This window comes from Geotrypetes seraphini, chromosome 4 (genome assembly GCF_902459505.1).
Source record: "Geotrypetes seraphini chromosome 4, aGeoSer1.1, whole genome shotgun sequence".
In the NCBI taxonomy this organism is placed as follows: domain Eukaryota; kingdom Metazoa; phylum Chordata; class Amphibia; order Gymnophiona; family Dermophiidae; genus Geotrypetes; species Geotrypetes seraphini.
Window position 1 is genome coordinate 221,647,012 of NC_047087.1, and position 22,869 is coordinate 221,669,880.

At 42.6% G+C, this 22,869-nt stretch overlaps 1 protein-coding gene across 2 annotated transcripts in view; it reads left to right on the forward strand.

Moving 5' to 3' along the window:
• The first annotated feature begins 7,273 nt into the window (after positions 1–7,273).
• ZCCHC24 (zinc finger CCHC-type containing 24) overlaps positions 7,274–22,869 on the forward strand; it is a 317,690-nt gene continuing 302,094 nt past the window's right edge. The window contains exon 1 of one of the 2 annotated variants that reach the window (XM_033943625.1): positions 7,274–7,777. In XM_033943625.1, the coding sequence (XP_033799516.1) occupies positions 7,541–7,777 (237 nt within the window). In that variant the 5' untranslated portion in view covers positions 7,274–7,540. The remainder of the gene's footprint in view (positions 7,778–22,869) is intronic. The other variant, XM_033943624.1, reaches the window with a different exon arrangement.

Genomic DNA, 22,869 nt, shown 5'->3' on the forward strand with positions numbered 1-22,869 from the left:
ATGCAGGTCAAAGTCAATATTCAGCTGGGGCCCGCATAACTTTGTTTTTTAATTGCCTCACTCCCTCCCCGAAGCTGCTCGCCACCTTCCTTCCCCCTCTCCCCTATGTATGACACCCTTTGAAGTCCCTATACTCTCCTAGGATATACCCCATAACCCCTCTAGGTCTACGTAGGCCCTTCAGGCCTACCTGTATCTCTAGTGATCCAGTGCGGGGAGATGGGAGCAGGAGCAAAACGATTGATTGTGAAATCTGTGAAGGATTTGCACAGAGAGTTGTGGTGGATTGCTTGGTTGCAGGAAGTTTTTCACCCCTGACATAGTAAGAGCAAAATGGAGATTTCCCTGTCGGGTGGGCTGTTTACCAACGAGGCCCGGGTAGTGGGGCTTGGGAGTAAGCCTGATTAGAGACAGCTGGGACTTCGTGGACAACTAAGTTTTTCTTTTTTCCTTGCTGAAGTTGCAATATTTCTGACTGTGCCTCTGGACTGCAATCTTTTTTTCACACAATGTTTGTATGTGAGATTTTGGTGTGCTGGATGTGAGGTGTTTTTTGGGGGGCTGCTATTGTGTCTCATTTTTTCACCACTGTTTTTGATATAGTGAAGACACATAAGTGGAGTTTTTTTTAGCCATATGAAGCTTAACTGAGGCCTTTTCTCCTGTGTCTTCTTTTTTTCAGACTGTGGGTGTATGTGTGTTGTGTGGGTGGCCTTGCAGTGTCCCATAAGACCCTTGAATGTTCGATTTAGGGCGCATTTTGAGGTAAATGGTGATTGTTTGTGTCCCTATCCTTAGTTAGTTGAGGCAGGAGCAAAGCCACCCACTCCTGTCTCTTGCAGCCGCCTTTTGTAAATGACTGGCATGACCTATTGCAGCTCACAGTGATGCCATCAGTTCGAGGCAAGTGCTGCCGGCTGCCATTTGGAAGATAGCTATCTGCCTGGGCTTGCAGGCAGGGAAGGGGTGAAGAGTAGAGAGCATGTAAGGGACAGGGGACAAATTCCATGCCCACTCACCTTGAGCTTAGGCTAGGGTTACCTTATATTGGGCCACAATACCCCAGACACAAGGCCCCGCCTTGTTCTGCCTCTGGGGCATTCCACCTAGACCTAATCCCTTCCAGTTCTGGCTCCAGGCCCTCCCCCACAAACCTCCTCTCTTTTTCCCTGACAAGCTCTGGCCGCATCTGGAGGACCTGGAGTATGTGCGAATATGTGTGATGTCATCCGTGCATGCTCAGAGGCCCTCTAGATGCAGCTGGAGCTCATCGGGGCTTTCCAAAACCCGGACAAACTGCTGGGCTTTGGAAACTCTGTCTGGGCACCTGGACAGTCCTCTAAAAAGAGGACATGTCCAGGTTTTCCCAGATGTCTGATAACCCTACCTCAGGCCTACCTAAAATCAGTTGCCTGGATATGCCCTTACCACCAGGACCCCAGTATCACCCTTCACCATCATTCCCATGAAGTACATAAAAAACCCTACTCATTGGACCCGGGCAGTACTTCAAATTCTGTGTATGTGAACATTGCTGTATATATTGAAGTGCTATTGAAATTAGGTGATAGTAGTACGAGTCCCCAAGACAAGGTTGGAAAAACTTGCCTTATGTTTCCAGGAAATTTGCACCCAGATCTTTTACTAATGTGTTTCACCTTCTTTTAGAAACTGTCAAGTACAAAGTAAACATGCTGCAGATGCTAAATATAGGAGCCACTTTTATAAAATAGGGTCAGATTTCATTCCTTGCATACCCACTGTCCTTGACCAACTTGTCGGAAGGGCTCTCAGTTCATAGCTGGATCAGCAGCTGGCTCCATACTATCAGGAAGGCACAGCCAGGCCTCCTTTTCTCTCATTGCGTCCCAGGGCTTGTGGTTGTGCTTTTCTTAAGGAAATCAGATTTCCGATCCCATACAAGTAATCAAGTGAAAACCACGATCTTCTCAGCCTTGTCCCCTAGAGCTTGAAATTGTCTGGCAGACCTACTCATAGGTATACTCGTAAATCTAAAGAACTTCAATTTGATCTCCAGATAATAAAGGTAATGTTCAAACCCTGTGGGGTGCTCGCAGGCCACATTTTCTGTAGCTCTCCTTTGAAAATCTCATGGGGATTTTTTGCCCTGTATTTTGCTGGTGAAAAGTGCATGTGTTAAAGGTGTGGGGATTTCAAATAAAATTCACACATTTAGTCACCAGGCCCTCCCTAAATGTAGCTCCTGCACTACACCACGTTTTTTACCCAAATAAAAAGGGACAATTTCCAAAGGATTTTTATACTCATTGAAATCTCTTTAAAAATTGCCTTCTTTAATTTTAGCAATTTATATTGTTACTGCACAATTAAATTAATAAACAAGCATTAGCAGGTTTCTTTCGCTATAAGGTCTACTGTTTGGTATAGAGCAGAGGAATTGTTAGTATGCAGCAAACTCTGAACTAGAGAATGACATGGAGACACAATTTATCACCATTCTCACCCTGTGGATAACCATGAGAGAAGGAAGAATCAGAGTATGAATGGGCACAACCACTGACCCTCAAGCCTTGCATTAAAGAATGCTGGTATAGAAGGGGTGAGGTTGAGATAGACACTAAAGAATAACAGTCTCTGGTATCCAGAGCTGAGATTGTGATGTCATAATGTTTTATTTTATTTTTTTTATATTTTATTTATATTATTTTTCTTTCCAGCTTATGATTTATCTTTAATCTTATCTATTGTTTTGCCTTTTGTCTTTGTTTTGTTCTATTTCTATCATTTAAATTTCTCCAGAATTCTACTGTTCAACAGCTCCCCCTTCTGCTTCTATTCCTTTCTCTCCTCTCTTCTACCTTCCAAAGTATTTAGATCAATGCTGTCTTGTTAAAATGTTTATTTTATTTTTATTTTTCCTCTAACTCTACTTTTCACTTCTCTATTACCCTCCAGGTACTTTAGTTAGATTGTGAGCCTTCGGGACAGTAAGGGAATTTTTCAAGTACCTTTCTTATTTCTAATCTTAATGTATATTTTCTGTAAACCGCTTAGAACCTAACGGATGTAGCGGTATATAAGAAATAAATTACATTACATTACATTACATAATGCCTCATTCCACCAATGCCTAAGAGCCAACCTCATCAGTGATGTCACAATGGCTTGACTATCCTATACTTTGCTCACATAATAATCAGAGTATGAATGGACATAACCACTGACTTTCAAGCTTTGCATTGAAGAATGCTGGTTTAGAAGGACTGAGGTTGAGATAGACACTAAAGAATGTTTCCTGCGGTTATCCATGGAGATGGGAACAGTGATGAATTTTTTCACCATGTCAGTCAACTCTGAGCATTATTTTCTAAAATACATCAAATTGTCCATGTAGTGCATTTAAAAATTTCAAAAGATAGCACTTCAGATTTTAAACAAACCCCAACAACCAGGGTGTAAGACTTTGAATGTACAAAAAAAGCAATGGAAGTTTGATCTTTTGGGATTGGGGATTGATATATACCACCTTTTTGTGGCTTTGGCATTCAAAGCAGTGAGCGCTAAAGAATTAAGGCCCAAATTCTGTAACCAGCGCCTAATGTTAGGCACCCATTTTGGAGGCGCCCATCTAAATTGAACAACAAGCCCAATTAAGCTTTTTAATCAGCAATAATTGAAACGTAGGCGCCTATTAAGAAAGAGCGATTCTGTAACAAGGCGCCTCTAAAAATTTAGGCGGCCTTCAAAAAAATAGGCGCTATGCATGTTAGGCGTGGGCGTGGCTACGTGTTGGGCGCCTTGTTACAGAATCGCTGCTCTTAAGTGTGCTTAAGTGCTCGCATGGCCGCCTAACTTTTAGTTGTGTCAAGAGCTGGCCTGTTTATTGGGCGCCTCCAGAATAGGCGCCGCTCACGCGCGATTCACTAAACAGCATCCAGCTGTACTTGAATCATGCTGAACAGTGCCTATATCAGCGCCTACGTTTTGGCGCTTCTTATAGAATTTGCCCCTAAGTGACTTGCCCAGTATCACAAGGAGCAGCACTGGGATTTGATCTCACAACCTGTGGGTATAGAGGCAGTAGCTCTACCAGTGAGCTACACCTTTCAGTCCACTCTAGTATTGAGGTGAGGCAGATATCTTAGCAGAAATTAGCATTGGCATTCAGTGGTAAAAATGATCACAAGCAGTGAGATGTAGCTTGATTGAATTCATTCTAATTTTAAGATGCAAGCCTCCTTCTATCATTATTGTCACTATCATTCAGAGTTTCCCAATCACAGTCAAGGAAAGTGCCAGAAGCAGTGTGAGAAGAGACCTGAAGACCTGAATATGTGTATATATATACCTTGTTGAGGAGGAAGGACAGGGAGATAAGATACAGGCATTTAAATACTTTGAAAAGTATTAAAATGAACAGACAAAACTTTTCCAAAGATGAGGAAACTGTAGAACTAGAAGGCTTGAATAAAAAGCTGAAAGCAGGGCAATTTAAAAGCAACATTAAGAAGTAATATTTCACAGCAAGATTGCTGGATACTTGGCATGCCTTCCTGGTGGGGCCAAAAACAGAGATGGAATTGAAAAAGACACCGGATAAACATGGAGGCTTCCTATTCAGCAAGAGAATGAAATCAAAGCACTGGAAAGGGCAAATCAGTGCTGAAGCTAAGAGTAGGCCTGGGTGGGCACAGGTCCACCTATTCTTGGCTCAGGCCCACCCAACAGTAGCACCTCACCCCCTTATCTTCCTCTCCTCCTCCAGCAGCCTGGCATCTGCCCCCTCTCTGAATCCCCCTATCCTTCAACAGAGTACTTCAGAGGAGTCCTGGTGGCTGCAATGATTCATCTTTGCTGCCTGCTTTGGCCCCCGCAGGCTTTCCTTGGCAGCATCCTGCCTTCACTGATGTTACTTCCTGTTTCCTTATTGGCAGAGCACAGCAGAGGGAAGCCTGTGAGGGCCAACATAGGGGAAAAAAATGAATCCCTTTGGCTGCCAGGATACCTCTGAAGTACACAGGGAAGGACAGGAGCAGGGATTCAGAGGGGGCATATGCCAGTCTTTGGGGAGTAGCATGATTAGGAATGACAGATGAAATGCCAAGCTAAGAGGGGAAGGATTGGAATGGTCCACCTAAATTAACCGTGAGCCCACCCAAATTAGTAGGTCTGGCTATGCCACTGGGGCAAATATCTTCAGATATTCAGAAACTGGAAAATATCTGGTGAAAAACAAAAAGATATTGAGATAGATGCTCTGTTTCAAGGAAATAGCATACAGCTAAATGGGAAGTTTGAGAAGGAGAGAGCAGGAACATAGTAGAGCATTGAGACTTACAGAGGCTCAGAGAGTCTGTGCTTAAATTTTCACTTCCTTCTTTGATTTTTCAGTGGCAACTCACTTTTCATGTACATGTCATTGATGGTCCCCTGTCCCTTCCCTGGTAGCACTCAGCCCAGCCAGGCATGCCTGAATATTTGATAGAGCAATCCACTCCTGGAGGTAGGAACTACACCCTTGCTGACACTGTGCGGTAAGCGATCACATACCCAAAACATACAAAATGTATATAGTTAAAAGTTCCAAACACTAGCAGCCTGTTTTACATAGCTGCACTAGTGGCTGTCGCACGGCAACTGCCCCAAAGTCCTTTAAATCTCTATGGGCTTTGAGGCCGTTACCGCGCAGCAGCCGCTAGTGCGACTTTGTAAAACAGGCCCTAGCTCAAAGATCCACAATCCCAAGGGGTCCTTTCATTAAGCTGCAGTAAGCCTTAATGCATGCTTGCCGCAGGTTAAATGCACTACCGTGGGGTGTGCTATACATGTGCTAAAAATACAATTTATTTTCTAGCACTGGGGGCATATTTGGCGTCAGAGAGTAGGCTTGGCTATGTTAATCAGTTAGAGCATGGGCATTGTCATGTGCTAAACTGATTAGCGGAGGATTAGTGTGTGAGGCCTTACCACTTACAAAATAGCTGGCGCTAAGGGCTCATGCACCATCGGCCACACATTAATGGAGAAATTAGTGTGTGGCCTTTATTGGAAAAATCAGCTTTTTACTGACAGTGCTAAAAGCGGCCACAGCGCACTTGAAAGATCCATGTTGGGGCTAACACAGGCCACATTTTAGCATTGCTTGGTAAAAAGATTCCAAAATGAAAAAAAAAAAAAAAACTAGCCTAAAGTCACCACTGTGCATCTCTTGTACACACTAACCTAGATATAATGATTGAATAGGAACGAATTAGGGTAAAGAATAAAGGGATCATACACTATAATATCTGAAATTATAGAGGTCATTCTGCAGTTCTTACTAAGAAAGGAAATGTTAGGTCCTGAAACCCAGTCAACAAATACATTGTTAGTCCAGTAACTTAATATGTATTGGAGGGGGTGTCATTTGTTAATCTTTATTTCTCTACCAAAGTTTGGCATAGGTATGCTACTTTATTTAACAAACCCCCCCCCCCCAAACCCCTAAAGACGTACAATCTCAATTGTTTGCACTGGCCTCATTCTTTTATGACCAATACAGCACAAGAAAGAAAAAGACTGTATTCCACAAATACAGCAGACCTTGTTTATTTTTTAATCCCCAAACTCTGACGTCTTTCTCCACCTCCTTACACAGTCAAAGATCCTCAGAATTTTTTTTTTTAATTCTTTATTGATTTTCAAACGTTAATAGTGCAATACAAATAATTTAAATATAACCACTAGAGAAAAAGCACTTTAAATACATAAACAATTCAGAATACAATAATTTCCTCCCCCCATATCTAATACAAGAAGAAGTACATATTGATTTCAAAAATATAGATAATTAAATACAACACAATAATTGCAGTCACAAGAAAACCACACTATCCCTCCTCACCCCTCTCCCTCCACCTTGAATGTGCATATTTAAGGGGAAAAAATGATTTTCAATCTTTACAGTGTTTTGTTAATGGCTCCCAAACATCCCTCAATTTCTTAAAATGTCTCTGCTGTATGGCTATTACTCTCTCCATTTTAAATATATGACACAATGAATTTCACCAAAACCTATAGTTAAGTCTATCCCAATTTTTCCAATTATTCCTAATCTGTTGTATGGCAACCCCTGTCATAATAAGTAGAATTTCATCGGCTTCTGCTTGTAGTTTGCCTTTGCTGCCCCTAGGTGTCTCTGAAGCTCACTCCCCGGTCTCTTTTCGAGACTGAAATACAGTATCCCTAATGCAAACAGGAGTTGCTTGCTTCACTTCAAGCAACTCCCCCTTTCCAGATAACTTTGCAGCTATGCCCGTTCGGCGAGAACTCGGGCTAGCAGCTCCCAGATCCCGTTAAAAAAAAAAAAAGGGAGGAAAAGGAAATCAGTGACCAGAGAGAGAGAGAGGGGGGAGCACACACAACACACACGCCAAAAAAAGTTTCCCAAATAGTTTTTATTTTCTTTTTAAGTGAAGCAATAACTAGAAAAAAAGAAGCAAAACTGAAGCTGCGAGAGTAAAGCGCTGGTTCCGAGGAGGGGGAAAGAGAGAGCCAGCTCCGTCTGCATTTGGGAAAGATGAGCCTGCTGTCAGCCATAGACACCAGCGCTTCTGTTTACCAGCCTGCCCAGCTCCTCAACTGGGTCTATCTGTCCCTGCAGGACACTCACCAGGCCAGCGCCTTTGATGCCTTCAGACCAGAGCCCTCTTCTGCCCACCAGGATCTCAGCAACTACACCAAAACCGGCTCCGACCTGGGCTCCTCTCTCAACTCCAGCTATCTCAACAGCTTTTTGCAACTCCAGAGGAATGAGGTGTGTCTTTGCTTTTTTTTTTTTTTTCTTGTTCGCACGTAGTATATGGCATTTGCAGGCTTCCCCAGACTACGATCAGACCGGGAGGTTTCTGTACGCTGTAGAAGTCAGCCCGTAGGCTGCAGTCGCTGGTGAGCGATTGCAGACCGTCCCCCCCCCCCTTCTGAAATTTAGGAATGCACCGTAAGCTGCCATCGGCCATAGTACTTCGGGAGGAGGGGGGAGGGGGTTTGCTCTCTGCAGCAGTGATTTCTGACGCTTGCGTTTTCTTAAGAGAACTTTCCAAGTCAGTACTGTAGTTTGACGACCACTGGCTTTGGCTCTGTACGTTGCTGACCTCCGGAAACAACAGGAAACTGACAAAAGCCATGCCAGCCCCATTCTACGGTGGATATATCTATATCTATCTCTCTCTCTCTATATATATATATATCCACCATATATATATATATATATATGGTGGATATATATATATATTTCTATATCTATATCTATATATATATTTCTATATCTATCTCTCTCTCTCTCTCTATATATATATATATATCCACTATATATATATATATATATGGTGGATATATATATATATATATATATATATAGAGAGAGAGAGATAGATATAGAAATATAGATATAGATATAGAAATATATATATATATCCACCATATATTTTTTTAATTATTATTTTATTGTATTTAAAAATCAAGCAGATTTCTAATTGACTCGTGTGGTGGCCTTTGCCAAATTCTGTAGCTAGAGGCATTTCTGTTATAGTCCTATATTCGAAAATAAAATTTAAAAAAAAAAAAAAATATATATATATAGTGAGAAAGAGAGAGAGTTTTGCTTTCTTTCTTTGTTGTAAGGAAACCTTATGACTTGGTGCCTTTGCAACTCAGCCTGCAGTAGTTTATTAGGGCACATTTCTTGTTGACAGTCTGATAAATGTTTAAATAGTTCCATTTGCTATCTAAAGTTAAAGCAATTTAAATATAATGGGGGAAGGGAGGGGTGGAATTCTCTGACATTTATCCGGACATCACCTGCGAAATCATTGTGGCCTTTCAAACTACAAATGTAATATTTCTTTGATAGACTTTCCTCTGTGACTCAAAGCTGAGCTGAAACCAAAGGCTTCCATTTATCCACAAAGAGCAGATTTGCCCTTCTTCAGAGAAGTGCCAAAGTATTCCCAAGAGTGAGAGAGAGCAGAAACTTTTAACTATACTTTGTATATTTTCTGCTCTCTGAAGTCTTGGAACTAAGCCGAATCCCATTGTACATGAAAGACCAGAGCTGCAGGAATAGAGTTTAAAGACTCACCATTGTCCATTTATTCGTCATTTCACTTGCAAATAACTCACCGTTTTAATGTCCTGACACTCTCTTCATGACAGCTACTTTAATAAAAGATCTTTTTTTTTTTGAGGGGGGGGGCTGGAGGGATCAGAAAGGGGCTTCAGACTATTCCTGTAATGTACTTCCTTGACAATTATCTAGAACCCCCCTTTTACTAAGCTGCGTTAGCGTTTTTAGTGCACGCAGCATTTTAGCGCGCGCTAAACCCACGCTACGCAGGTAGAACTAACGCCGGCTCAATGCTGTCTAGCGCATGCCGCAATTTAGCGCGTGCTATTCCGCGCGTTAATGCCCTAACATGGCTTAGTAAAAGGAGCCCTAGGTCTTTGGAGATCCTACCAAAGTCTGTGAGATGAAAGTGAATCACGGTTCGGTGGACTGTGTGAGGTACTAACAGAACTACAGTGATTGAGAATGGGGGCTGAATATTGAGTGCTTTGTGGTTTTTTGGTTGTTTTTTTTTTTTTTTTGCATTGGGTGTTCTGCCACCAGAATACAAATCACTTTCCGCAGCTGAACTATTGACTGGCTTGTGATACTGATTCTGCCGTTGCATTCCTCTTTCTAGCTCAGACAATAACTGAGATGCAAGCCCAGAGCAGCATTTGGGGAAAGTGACCTAAACCAAAACTAAAATAGCAACAAACGAGAAAGCGATCCACTCCTAGGGATGAAAATAAGCGAGCGTAGCTTGAGTTGTGCCTGCAGGGCCCCATTTCACGTAAGGCAGAGAGAAGCAGATGAGGAAATGCTATTATCCCGGGCTCTGCTGCCGGCAGCTTGGGTATGTGCCTTGCATATCGACCAAAAGAAATTGGATCTGGGTCTGCCAAGGACGCTTGTGGTTCAGCAAGATTTTTGTCATGCTTACTGTTTCTGGTACAATGCTGGCTTTCTACGTTGACGGCTGTTTGAGGAAGACAACTGTTTTTGCATGTAAAAGCCCCGCTGTTCCAATTCACAAGCCTTTAAAAGCAAGAATGCCATAGTTGTGGCCCCACATGTCACGTTTTCTCTGTGGTGTGAGAGAGTTTGAGAATGAAACTTTTAAAAACTCTCTCCAATAAGCTTCACCTTTAATAATTACAGACCCTTTACTGCAGGGGTGTCCAACCTTTTGGCTTCCCTGGGCCGCATTGGCCAAAAAAAAATGTTTCTGGGGTCGCACAAACACTGCAGCAAGACAGAGGAGGGAGCCGGCAAGACGGTAAACACCCGGGAGCAGCAGAGGAAAACACTGCATCGCCCTCGACCGGGGCCGCGCAAAATACTTCATGGGGCCGCAGGTTGGACACCCCTGCTTTACTGCAAACAATAATACCTAGGATTTCACATACTTGCTTCTTTTCATAAATTGCGTAAAGACCTCAGCGGCTATGCTCAAAACTCTTATTTACTTTCAGTTTTGAGATCAACTTTCTAAAAACTCAGCATGCTTTTCTAAGAATGATGCTCTAGTTCTGACTTTGCTCTTATGCCATCCGTTGTAGAACAAGAGATTAGAGTTGTGCCTTTAAAGCAGAGATATAGGCCCTCTTTTTACGAAGGTGCGCTAGGGCTTTAACGCGCGAAATAGCGCACGCTACATTGCCCTGCGCGCTAGACCTTAACGCCAGCATTGAGCTGGTGTTAATTCTAGAAGCGTAATTTCCTGTGTGCGCTAAAAACGCTAGGGCACCTTAGTAAAAGTAGCCCATAGTATCTTGATTTCTTGCAGTCATATGACATTTGACAGGTGGCAACATCATAGTTAGAGCATTTGTTTAGTTGAGTTTATCAAAGGAGGTGAGACTTGATAGACCGCTTTTCTGTGTGGTTACGATCTAAATGGTTTACCTGGTACATATTTTAGACAGGTACGTCTCATAGTAACATAGTAACATAGTAGATGACGGCAGATAAAGACCCGAATGGTCCATCCAGTCTGCCCAACCTGATTCAATTTAAATTATTATTTTATTTTTTTTTTTCTTCTTAGCTATTTCTGGGCGAGAATCCAAAGCTTTACCCGGTACTGTGCTTGGGTTCCAACTGCCGAAATCTCTGTTAAGACTTACTCCAGCCCATCTATACCCTCCCAGCCATTGAAGCCCTCCCCTGCCCATCCTCCACCAAACGGCCATACACAGACACAGACCGTACAAGTCTGCCCAGTAACTGGCTTAGTTCAATCTTTAATATTATTTTCTGATTCTAAATCTTCTGTGTTCATCCCACGCTTCTTTGAACTCAGTCACAGTTTTACTCTCCACCACCTCTCTCGGGAGCGCATTCCAGGCATCCACCACCCTCTCCGTAAAGTAGAATTTCCTAACATTGCCCCTGAATCTACCACCCCTCAACCTCAAATTATGTCCTCTGGTTTTACCATTTTCCTTTCTCTGGAAAAGATTTTGTTCTACGTTAATAGAATTTCTTTCCCACCTAACACCTAAGCGGGTCACAACTACACATGCACAGCTCATTTAAAGGAAAGACAACTACACACTTATTTTGTACTTGGTGTAATCTGACTTGTCCAAAGTCACAAGGCGCTGCAGTGGGAATGAATTCACAACCTCAGGGTGCTGAGGCAGCTGCTCTAACCAATAGGCAACTTCCCCCCCCCCTTTTTCTTTTTTTTTTACTATTGTCTATGACCTTATCTGCCTGTTTTAGGTATTGATTCTGCATGTTATCTTAGGGAAGCCATTTTAGGGCATGCACAGTATCTCAATCTGACGTTCCTGGTCAACAATTTTTTGCATATAACAGTTTGAGTTTTTGCTGCACCTTTCCTGCATGCTCGGGACTCTTGTTGTTTCATAAATATGAAGGCATAGATATCTCAAGTAGGAAATCCTCAGCTAGCCTGCAGTTGGGCACTACATAATATATTTTGGAAGAGTGCACACTATTAACAACATGAAAATATATATATATATATATTTTTTTTTTTGGCATACAATAATATGAAGAATATTGTTGATGCTTCTCTTGCCATTACACAGGAATGCCTATCCCTCTTATGTAATCCACTCAGAACTGCTACTCTGTTTCCCTAAAAATAAAACAGGGTCTTATATTAATTTGTGCTCCAAAAAACGCACTAGGGCTTATTTTCAAGGAATGTCTTTTTTTTTCCCTGTACAACAATCATCATCTTTCCTTACCCATCCCCTTGTGCAGCAGCTCTGAGGCCTCCAAAAAGAGTGGCAGCACTCTGAACGGGCCTTCCCTCTGCAGCGTCTTTCTATCCCTCCCATCCCTCTGTGCAGCGGAACCCCAGCGACCCACCCACCGCGAGCCTGACATACCTCCAACTCCGGTCTCCAAAACTTTTCAGAAGCCTGCCCGCCCTGCCCCAATCAACTGAGCCACAGGACTCCATGAGTCCTGCCGGCTCAGCTGATTGGCTGGCAGGGAAAGCAGCAGAGGGAAATGTTCCCCCCTCCCCCCAACAACCCCTCCTGTCACTGCCTGGCCCCCCACACCCTGCACAATATCGACAGGATCCCGTGCCCCCCAACAACTCCCCGACAGCCCCCTGCTCCACCCCATACCTTTAAGACAAAGGCAGTCAGGAGGAATTCCTATTCATTACAGTTGGCAGGCCTGCCTCTTCAAAATGGTGGGCTTTCCCCTTCCTGGTGCATCTTTGGATGCACTGTGGAGGGGCCTAAGTTTCTGTAAAACAGATGATATACAGTGGTGCCTCGCATAACGAACGCCTCGCACAGCGAACGCTGCGCACAACGAACTTCATGTCTTGCATCCTACAACGAACTTCGTTTCACACAACGAAGTTGCCCGAGCTGCATCCTTCCGCGCAGGCACTACGCTTAACTGCCTTCTCTCCGCCTGGCTCCCTGTGCAGTGGCGGACCGTCGGCTCGCAGGGGCCCGGCGCCTACTGCTGATGCGTTGGGGGGGGCGGAGCTACTCTCGCCGCTTCCCCGATGCTAGAAAAAAAAAAAAATGAACAGTTAAGTCCCAGTTTTTGCCGCTGAGACTCTGCCCTCTCTCACTGTAAAATTAGACTCTACTTAGTCTGTCTTTAAATTTAAAAAATGTGTGTTGTTTTAAAAAACAATTATGTTTTTAGATGTATCTAAATAAAAATAATAACAAAAAATTTATCTTTTTTTATGTCATCTTAGCATATTATATGCTACAGAACGAATTATTTTTTTTAACATGTATTGTTATGGGAAAACGCGTTTCACATAACGAACTTTTCGCATAACAAACTTGCTCCTGGAACCAATTAAGTTCGTTGTGTGAGGCACCACTGTACTGTAATTCCTTATTTCTGTAGATTAGACTGATTACCTGTACAGGCAAGGGTTCTTTTCAAATTAGGTTGTTAAAAGATGCTTCATTGTATGCTGCCGAGTTATTTAATAGATCATTTTGAATTTAATATTACTGCTTGACTTTTGTGGAATGCTAATTTTTTTCTGTTCCCATCAGTAAGAGTTTATATTCATAAAAAAATATCTAGGGCAAATCCTTTCCTAACAGGCAGCCAAATGGGAACCTAAACTGCGCCCTTTAATGACAAATTCTACATCTTATCTTCATTTTACGCGCATGTTAAAAACTTTTTTATTTAATGAATTTTTGGGGATTAATGTAGATGATTTGACAATATATACCTTGTATCACTGAATTTATTTTTTTTTTATTCACTGGTTATGTACACATAGAACCACAAGGTTGTTGCAGGATAGAAATAAAAATTTATGTTATGTTTATTTTAGGGCACTTGTAAAGTCCCAAAGCAAAATGATAAATCCTCCCTTTTACTTTTACAGAGCCACTGCCCCTACATTAACTGCCCTGAAGCCCCTAGGGATATAAAGGGCTTTAGGGCTTATGTCACGTGGCTTTGTAAAAGGGGAGGTGGGGGTGGGTTATTGGATAAACACTGGAAAAGCACCACTTCTCTAGAACCGTCTTACCCCTCTCCTGTCTCATCTACATTTTGAGTCCACCAGAAAAGGCGCGAAGAAATAATCCCCCAGATTCTAAATCTGGTGGAAACCGTTCAGTTTTCTTTAAAAAAGTTTTCTTTAAAAGTTTTAAATCAATAATAAATAAATGGTGCCCTGATCTGCAAACCCATATATGTGCGTGTGCCCAAGATGCTCACAAGCCCTCAACTATCGACAATTGGGTGCTAGCAACCAATTAAAGAAGCTAACTGTCACTCATTAACATTTGCGCACACATCTGGCTGTGCGCTATTCTATAATGCGTGGCGCCTAACTCTACTAGTGCATACCACAAAAAGGGGGTGTTTCAAGGGCATTCCCCAAAAGTTGTGTGTATAGTTATAGAATACCACCTTGTAACTTAGGCCCAGTGATGTAGTAAAGGGGCTGCGGACCACCCCAGCTGCTAAGTCGGTGGGGGCGCTGGTACCTCTCTGCCTCGCCCTGCTACACCCTGTGCCATCCCTCTCCCCCACCCCGTACCTCCGAATTATCTTCGCTAGTGCGAGCAACTTCTGCCCGTTGCTCGCTTCAGCCTGGTTCCCCTCTGAATCACTTCCGGGTCATGGGGCCAGTAAGTGACGTCAGAGGCAAAGCCAACCTTGGTGCGAGGAGCATGCTTGCAGAAGCTACTCGCGCTGGAGAAGATTAAGAGGTAAGGGGGGGAGGGAGCGCAGAAGTGTGGAATGGGGGGTGGGAAGGAGCGGGGACATGGAAGGAGTGGAGGCATGGAGAGGAGGGTACGGGGGATACACGGAGGGGGGTGCACTGCATAGACTCTCTTTTACTAAACCGCAATGTAGGTTTCTACTGTGGCCTGGAATACTAAATGCTCCGACGTTCATAGAATTTTATGAACGTCAGAGCAGCGTTGGAGCATTTAGTGCTCCGGGTTGTGGTAGAACCCTCTACATCAGCTTAGTAAAAGGGGAGGCGTGGGGTAGGGTGGGGAGGCGTGGGGTGGGGTGGGTGGGCACCCGCATTTACAGTTTTCAACGAGCGTAAGTCTGGTGTTCAAGGTTAGTCACAGGATTCATTGCTAAGCACAAGTCTACAAAGGCTGCATAGTGCATACCCTTTATACAACTGTGCTTAGCACCAATTTTTTTCTGGTGCCTAATTTTGGAATATCGTTTACAGAATTACCCCCAATATTTGTGGTATGCTTTGTTTTTGGGGGGGAGGGGGAGGGGGTTGGTACTGACAAAGAACACCTAATTACCTGAAAGCTAAAAACCTAAATTTAGAGTTTATAAATACAAGCCCTAATTATGGCTAAGCCTTTCTCATGCTTGAGGGTGACCGATCTTACAATCTTGTTGCTATTGTTCATTTCCTATTAGAAATATTGCCCATTGACACAGCCATCTGAGTGGTTGACAGTCTAACAACAGTGCTCTAAATATTTCCCTCTCTGTCTCAGCAGACTCATAATATAACTAGGGTATCTGGGTCAATGGAAGGTTAAGTGACTTGCCCAGGGGGTTACAAGGAGCAGTGCTGGGATTGAACCCACAAATTCAGGGTGCTGAGGTAGCAGTTCTAGCCACTAGGCCAGTGTTTCTCAACTCGGTCCTGGAGTACCCCCTTGCCAGTCGGGTTTTCAGGATATCCACAATGAGTATGCATGAACTTGATTTGCATACACGGCTGCCATTACATGCAAATTTCTTTCATACATATTCATTGTGGTTATCCTGAAAACCTGACTGGAAAGGGAGTACTCCAGGGCCGAGTTGAGAAACACTGCACTAGGCCACTCCTCAGCACAAGCGGTATCTGCCATATTCCCAGGTCACACAAGATACCAGACAGTAAAGTGATATTGTTTGATGAACTGGCCTTGGCATTACTGGTATTTCTTTTCATTTCATTCTAGTCAGTGATTTATAGTATCCTTTGTTTCACTTTAGATTCAAAGCAGATTACAATATAAGCGATCTTCATCTGGATAAAAAGATAATACATTAAACAATTCACCATTGGGTCCTTTTACTAAGATGTGCTAGCCGTTTTAGTGCGCACTAAACGCTAACACGTCCATTGTATTCTACGGATGTGTTAGCGTTTAGTGCGCACTGAAAGGGCTAGCGCGCCTTAGTAAAAGTAAAAGGACCCCCATTTAATACAAATAGTTATTAAATTTATCTATTTACCAGAGTTGAGACTAAGGGGTCCTTTTATCAAAGCGCGGTAGGGGGTTTAATGCGCTTAATACCGCGTGTTAAACCGCCAGTCACGCTAGCCGCTAACGCCTGCTTTGAGCAGGCATTAATTTTTTAGCCAGCTGCGGGGGTCCGACGCGCTAACCCCGCTAGTGCGGCTTGATAAAAGGAACCCTAAGAGAGCAGCGTGGGCCATTCAGCGCAGCTTTCTGCTCTAAAAACTACTAGCGCAGTTTGATAGAAGAGGCCCTAAGTATGTCTAAAGCTTTCTGAAAGAGAAAATGCGTTGTAATGTTTTTGACGTGTATGGCGATATTGTTTCATATATTTGCACCTTGATATGAAAATGAGTGTTCTAATATTGACTTTAAGTGGGGTTTCTTTGCAGTACGATAACCTTATCCTAGAGTTTTTAATGTGACTTTAAACAATGGTTAGAAAAATTTAGCATTTGTATGAGACCAACAGTTCCCATGCCATATAACAATTTAAATACTAAAGTTACTAAACTTAATTTGCAGTTTGATAGGTAACAAATGAAAGCTTCTAAGTAAGGCAGATGTTCTCTCATATTTTCCCAGGCCATAAATTACCGTATTTTCACGCATATAACGCGCGTGTTATACACAATTTTTACAAACCGTGCATAACCGTGCGCGTTATACGTGTGAGCGCGTTTTACAACTTTTTTTTTCAATCCGATCCGGCATCCTCCTCCCCCCGCTCGTATCACCCCCCCTCCCCCGCGATCCTACATCCCCCCCAGCACCGCAAAACATCTCTTACCCGATTGGGCACCGGCACCAGCACCAATGCACAAGATGTGCCAGTGCCAGTGCCCGAAGATCCTCCCTCGTTGGGTTGGGCTGGGCTGGGCTGGGTGGTGCGGTGCGAGAGAGATCCTCCTTCTTCCTGCGCCGGGCTGGACTAGGCTTTGAGCATTTGCGCATGCTCAAAGCCTTTTGGTCTCGCTCTCTGCGCATGCTCAAAGCCTTCTGGTCTCGCTCTCTCCGAGATTATCTCGGAGAGAGCGAGACCAGAAGGCTTTGAGCATGCGCAAATGCTCAAAGCCTAGTCCAGCCCGGCGCAGGAAGAAGGAGGATCTCTCTCGCACCGCACCGCCCAGCCCAGCCCAGCCCAACCCAACGAGGGAGGATCTTCGGGCACTGGCATTGGCACATCTTGTGCATTGGTGCTGGTGCCGGTGCCCAATAGGGTAAGATATGTTTTGCGGTGCTGGGGGGGATGTAGGATCGCGGGGGAGGGGGGTGACGCGAGCGGGGGGGGGAGGATGCCGGTTCGCAGGGGGGATGCCGGATCGGATTGAAAAAAAAAAAGTTGTAAAACGCGGGTAAGCAAGCAGGGGGGAGGATGCCAGTTCGGAGTAGGCGGGAGGAGGTTTTAGCATGCGTGGTATACGCGTGTGTGTGCTATATTAAATTTTTTTACATAAATTTGTGTTCCCCGCGCGCTATACCCTTGTGCGCGTTTTACACGGGTGCGCGGTATATGGGTGAAAATACGGTAGTCTGACTGAAGCATTTTGAAGCAATTGTAATTTATATTGTAATTTAGTCAAAATTCCACTGTTCATCATGGGATTATCATTTATTTTCTACTTGGTAGAGGTGTGTAGTCCAACACTTTTCATTTTGTTCAGTTTCCTGTATCGTTTATGTTGAAAGACAACTACAAAAATTGGTACTGTGCCTCTTTATACTCATGAACGCTGTCTTACTTTTATCTCCGATTGCACGTTGTTGTCATTGAGAGACTGGACATTAATCTTAGCATTGTAGCCAAATAGATATTGTGACCCCCGAGGCAGGCCTTGGGCCAAAATACGGATCGTGTGTTGGGTCCTGTGATCTGATTTTGCAATTCTCTGGTGGAAATCACGGCTCCAAATAAAGACTTTTTATTGGAACTTCGAAAGTTACCTCTTCATTTGTACAAGGTTCTGGTTCATCCCTACTCTGCAGGTTCTGTGACTGAAGAACATAAAAACTTTTTTTTCTCTCATTTCATGAGCAATAACATCGATAGTACAATCTGTTGCACCATAGTGCCTACTGTTCCTCAGTAGTGCATATGTTGTTTTTTTTTAGTTCAAAGATTTTATTAAATTTTAATGTACAATAAGTACAAAAAGAGAAATGTTAACGAGGCAAGATACAGATAAGTAGTGCATATGTTGATAAATAGTGCATGTTGATCAGCACTAGGGCACACTATTAAGCTCCTGCTTCATATAAGTTATTCCCTCCCACTGTGCTTTCCTTTTTTATTTTAAAATTGAAAATAGTTTAACTTCAGCTTTGAGAGGAAATATTCTGCACTTAGGGGAAAATTCTACAAATAACAAATGGCATCCTACCTGCGGATGCCTAGCAACACCTAACTGAATTCCAAACGCAACTTAATTGCCTAAGTTGATACGCCTAGCAAAGCCTAATGAAGCCTACCTGAAAAATAGGTGTGGTTAGGGGCAGAGACTAGGGCCCAAAGTTAGGCATCTATTTCGGAGGCGCCCAACTAGATAGGTGCCTATCTAAATTGACCAACAAGCTCAATTAAGCTTTTTAATCAGCACTGATTGAAACATAGGCACCTATCAAGAAAGCGCGATTCTGTAACAAGGCGCCTCTAAAAATTTAGGCAGCCTTAAAAAAAAATAGGCGCTATGCATGTTAGGTATGGGCGTGGCTATGTGTTAGGTGCCTTCTTACAGAATCACTGCTCTTAAGTGTGCTTAAGCACTCGCATGGGCACTTAACTTTTAGTTGTGTCTACAGCTGGCCAGTTTAATGAGCGCCTCCAAAATAGGTGCCACTCAACGTGATTCCCAATTTTATTTGAATCGTGCTGAACAGTGCCTATTTCGGCACCTAACTTATGGGCGCTTCTTATAGAATTTGCCCTTAGGTTGATTTAGGCCCTTAGGTTGATTTAGGCAGCACTAGGCTTCTGTGTTAGGCACCGGTAAATTAGGCCAGGGAAGCATGGCACCTACCACAAGGACACCTAACAATACTTAAACATGCCTAGGTGTCACTAAACGTGATTCTATGGGTGGCACCTAGCGGTTGATTGACAACTATGCCAAAGAGCACCTAAAAGTTAGGTGCGGTTAGGCGCCATTGATAGAATCAGGCCCTTACTGTAGATTCCATCCTTTTTCTATTCAGGGATTCATGGGGATTATCATTCTGATTTTGAACTGGGGTTTTTTTTTTGTCTGTATCACCTCTTACAGCCTCAATAAATCAGGTCCTGTTGGTTAGGGCACAGACCTTGCTGTAATCATTTGATTTATACCATGCGTCACCATGTACAATGTGAGCACTATAAAACCATTATCAGTTGTCACAGACCCTCAGCAGGCCGGTGTTTGCCTTGTAGTAGGACTGTTAGCCATGTTACCATCAGTGACAGTTTGATGGATTGCAGGGTTTTCTGCAATGGAATGTATTTCAAATTGTGTTAGACTTAGGAAACAGCAACATTTTGGAACCAAGGAAAAGATCCATTTCTTTTTTAAATTCTTTATTCATTTTTAACACTTTCAATAAGTGTAAACATAAGATACAATCATTTTACACTTCAACATCACTTAATATATAATCAAAATCTAGTACACAACAAATATCCCTCCCCCCTCATATCCAGCAATTGTTCTAAGCATATGAAAACATAAAGTATCCCCATCCCCCCTCTCCACCCTGGATGTGTATGAACATAGGGAAAAAAAATAATATTCATTCAGTACAATATTTTGTTAATGGCTCCCAAATATCCCTAAATTTCTTAAAATGCCCCTGCTGTATGGCTATTACCTGTCCATTTAAAAAATTTGGCATAACGGAATTCCACCAAAAATTATAATTCAGCCAATCCCAATTTTTCCAGTTTTTTTATGATTTGCTGTAAGGCAACCCCTGTCATGCTGAGCAGAAGTTTATTATTATTAGAAGAGATTTGACTCTTAGCTCTCAATGAAGTACCAAATTACACAGTGTCATATGATTTTCCAGTAGATTATTCACTTGGCCCCAAATGGATTTCCAAAAACTAAATATCAATGGACAATAGAAAATTAAATGATCTAATGTGCCAACTTCGAGATGACAGTGCCAGCTTCTATTAGACTTAGAGCTGTCTAATTTCTGTAAACGAACTGGGGTCCAAACTGCTCTATGTAATAAAAAAAACAAAAAAAAAACCAAGTTTGTCTCATCCTCCAAGCCCAAATTCGTGGCCATTGAGACGCAGTAATTTGATGCTTAATCTCAATGCTCCAAATGTCACGCAGACTAGTCTTTTGTTTTAAAAATCCAGATATTAATTTATACCACTGAGCAGCCTTGTGATCCATTTCATGAGTTTAAAAAGTCCTCTGGGCTGAGAGATCTTTTTAGAATTTCGAGGCACCAGGTTGAGTTACACAACTATTACAGTGTCTTCCATTAAATCAACATGGTTGCCATAAAAATCTGCTCCTGTACAGAGCTGTCAAGTTCCTTTGTTTGTTCTTAAGATTTGATGGCCACTTATATGAAGAAATTCATCGAAGTCAGTGAACAAGTTATCCAGTTCTAAGAGGGCTTTAGGATAGTCATATATTTCTGAAAACTGCATCATGATTGATTATGAGACCTGCAACATAACTCCATGCACTTGAGTAAGCCATAGAGCTAGTGTAAGTCTGCTTGCCTTAGTGTAACAGGAAAATATCACTGGACACCTCACCTCTGTTCTGCCCATGTTCCACCCATGCTTAAGTTAAACTGGTATTTGCAAAATTGTACCTAGGTGACATACTGGCATTTATGCATGTAACACACATAAATATGAGTGCCTAGGTTTCAAATTGGCACCCAAAATAATAACTGTAATTAACAAGCATTGATTAGTACTAATTATGTTTTGAATGTCAATCTGGCTATGCACTATTCTGTAACCATATGGGGCCTAAATTAGATTGCATGCAACTCAGAAGGGGGCATGACCAAGAGAGAGGCATGGGTGGGTCGGGAGTAGAGAATGACATAGTGACAAAATTCATCACCGTTCCCATCCTGACTGATAACAGCGGGAAACAATCCCGTGTCATTCTTTAGTATCCATCTCAACCTCAAGCCTTCTACACCAGCATTCTTCATTGCAAGGCTTCAGGGTCAGTGATTGTGTCCATTCATACTCTGATTCTTATTTGAGCCAGGTATAGGATAATGAAGCCATTGTGACATCACTGATGTGATTGGCTCTTAGGCACTGGTTGAATGAGGCATTATGACATAACAATATCTGCTCTGGATACCAGAGACTGTCATTCTTTAGTGTCTATCTCAACTTCAGTTCTTCTACATCAGCAATTTTCAGTGCAAGGCTCGAGGGCCAATGGCTATGCCCATTCATACTCTGATTCTTCCCTCTCTCCTTAAAGAATGACATGGGGATAGTTTCAGGAATAATGAGGAATTTTGTCACTAGTCAGGAGCATTTATAGAAGATGAATGCAGTGCTACAGAATAGTGGGGATCTATACCCAATTTGTATACCAAGATTTATACCAGGTTTTAGCTGGCATAATTATCTGTATCCAAAATTGAGTGCCAAATACGGTCGCCCCCCCTCCCCCCCAAAGTTGAGCATTAATTCAGCATTCAACACTATTCTATAAAGAGTGCTCATCCCAGAGCACCATTTATAGAATAGCATTGAACACCAAATGTTATCAGCGCCAAATCTTTGACACTGTTTATAAAATCTGCCCCATTTTTACATTTAGGCCCTGATTCTATAGTCCAATATTGGCACCTAACTTAATTGATCAATAGGCTTAATTGGTGCCAATATTAGCGCTTAACTCGAAAAACTTGATTCTATTAAAAGTAGGTACCTAGCTCAAAGTGCCTACACTCTTTAGAGCGGATTGCGGGCATGTTTTTGAGTTAGGTGCGTCTTTGTGAATTAGGTGCCATTAGGTTCTGATATCGGTGCTTAACTTTAGGCAAAGAAAACCCTGGCATAAATAAATATGGTGTGCTGGATTCTGTATAGGATGCCCGGTCTCAGAAGCCGCCTAAGTGGCTTTTGAGAATCGCACGGACAGATACCTAAGCCCACCTAACACCATGATTCTCTAACTGGCGTCCATGTCACAGGAACCGCTTAGAGAATCGGGTTGCTGCTGAACTGATCGTGGCAAGGGAATTTCCCTGCCGTGATCAGTTTAGTGACTCTTTTTTCTCTGTATCATCCTGTAGAAAACCAAAATGAAACAATAAATGTATTTCACCTATGACTAATGTGTTTGAGATTCTCGCAACGTATTTCATATATGATATATTTTCAAATAAAATTGAAAGTTTAAAAATTTAAATATTTAAAAAAATTAAACATTCTAAGAAATTTTTATAGCAGAAAATTGTACCATTCTAGTGAGAAACAAAATTGTTGTACCTTCCAGAGTTTTTTGTCACTGCTCACATGTGAAGTGAGGTGTCCAAGGTTTGTCTTGATCCCCAATAGGCATGCTGAAATATGCATTGTAGGCATCACACATCTTAGCAGATGCTTCGGTGAAGTAC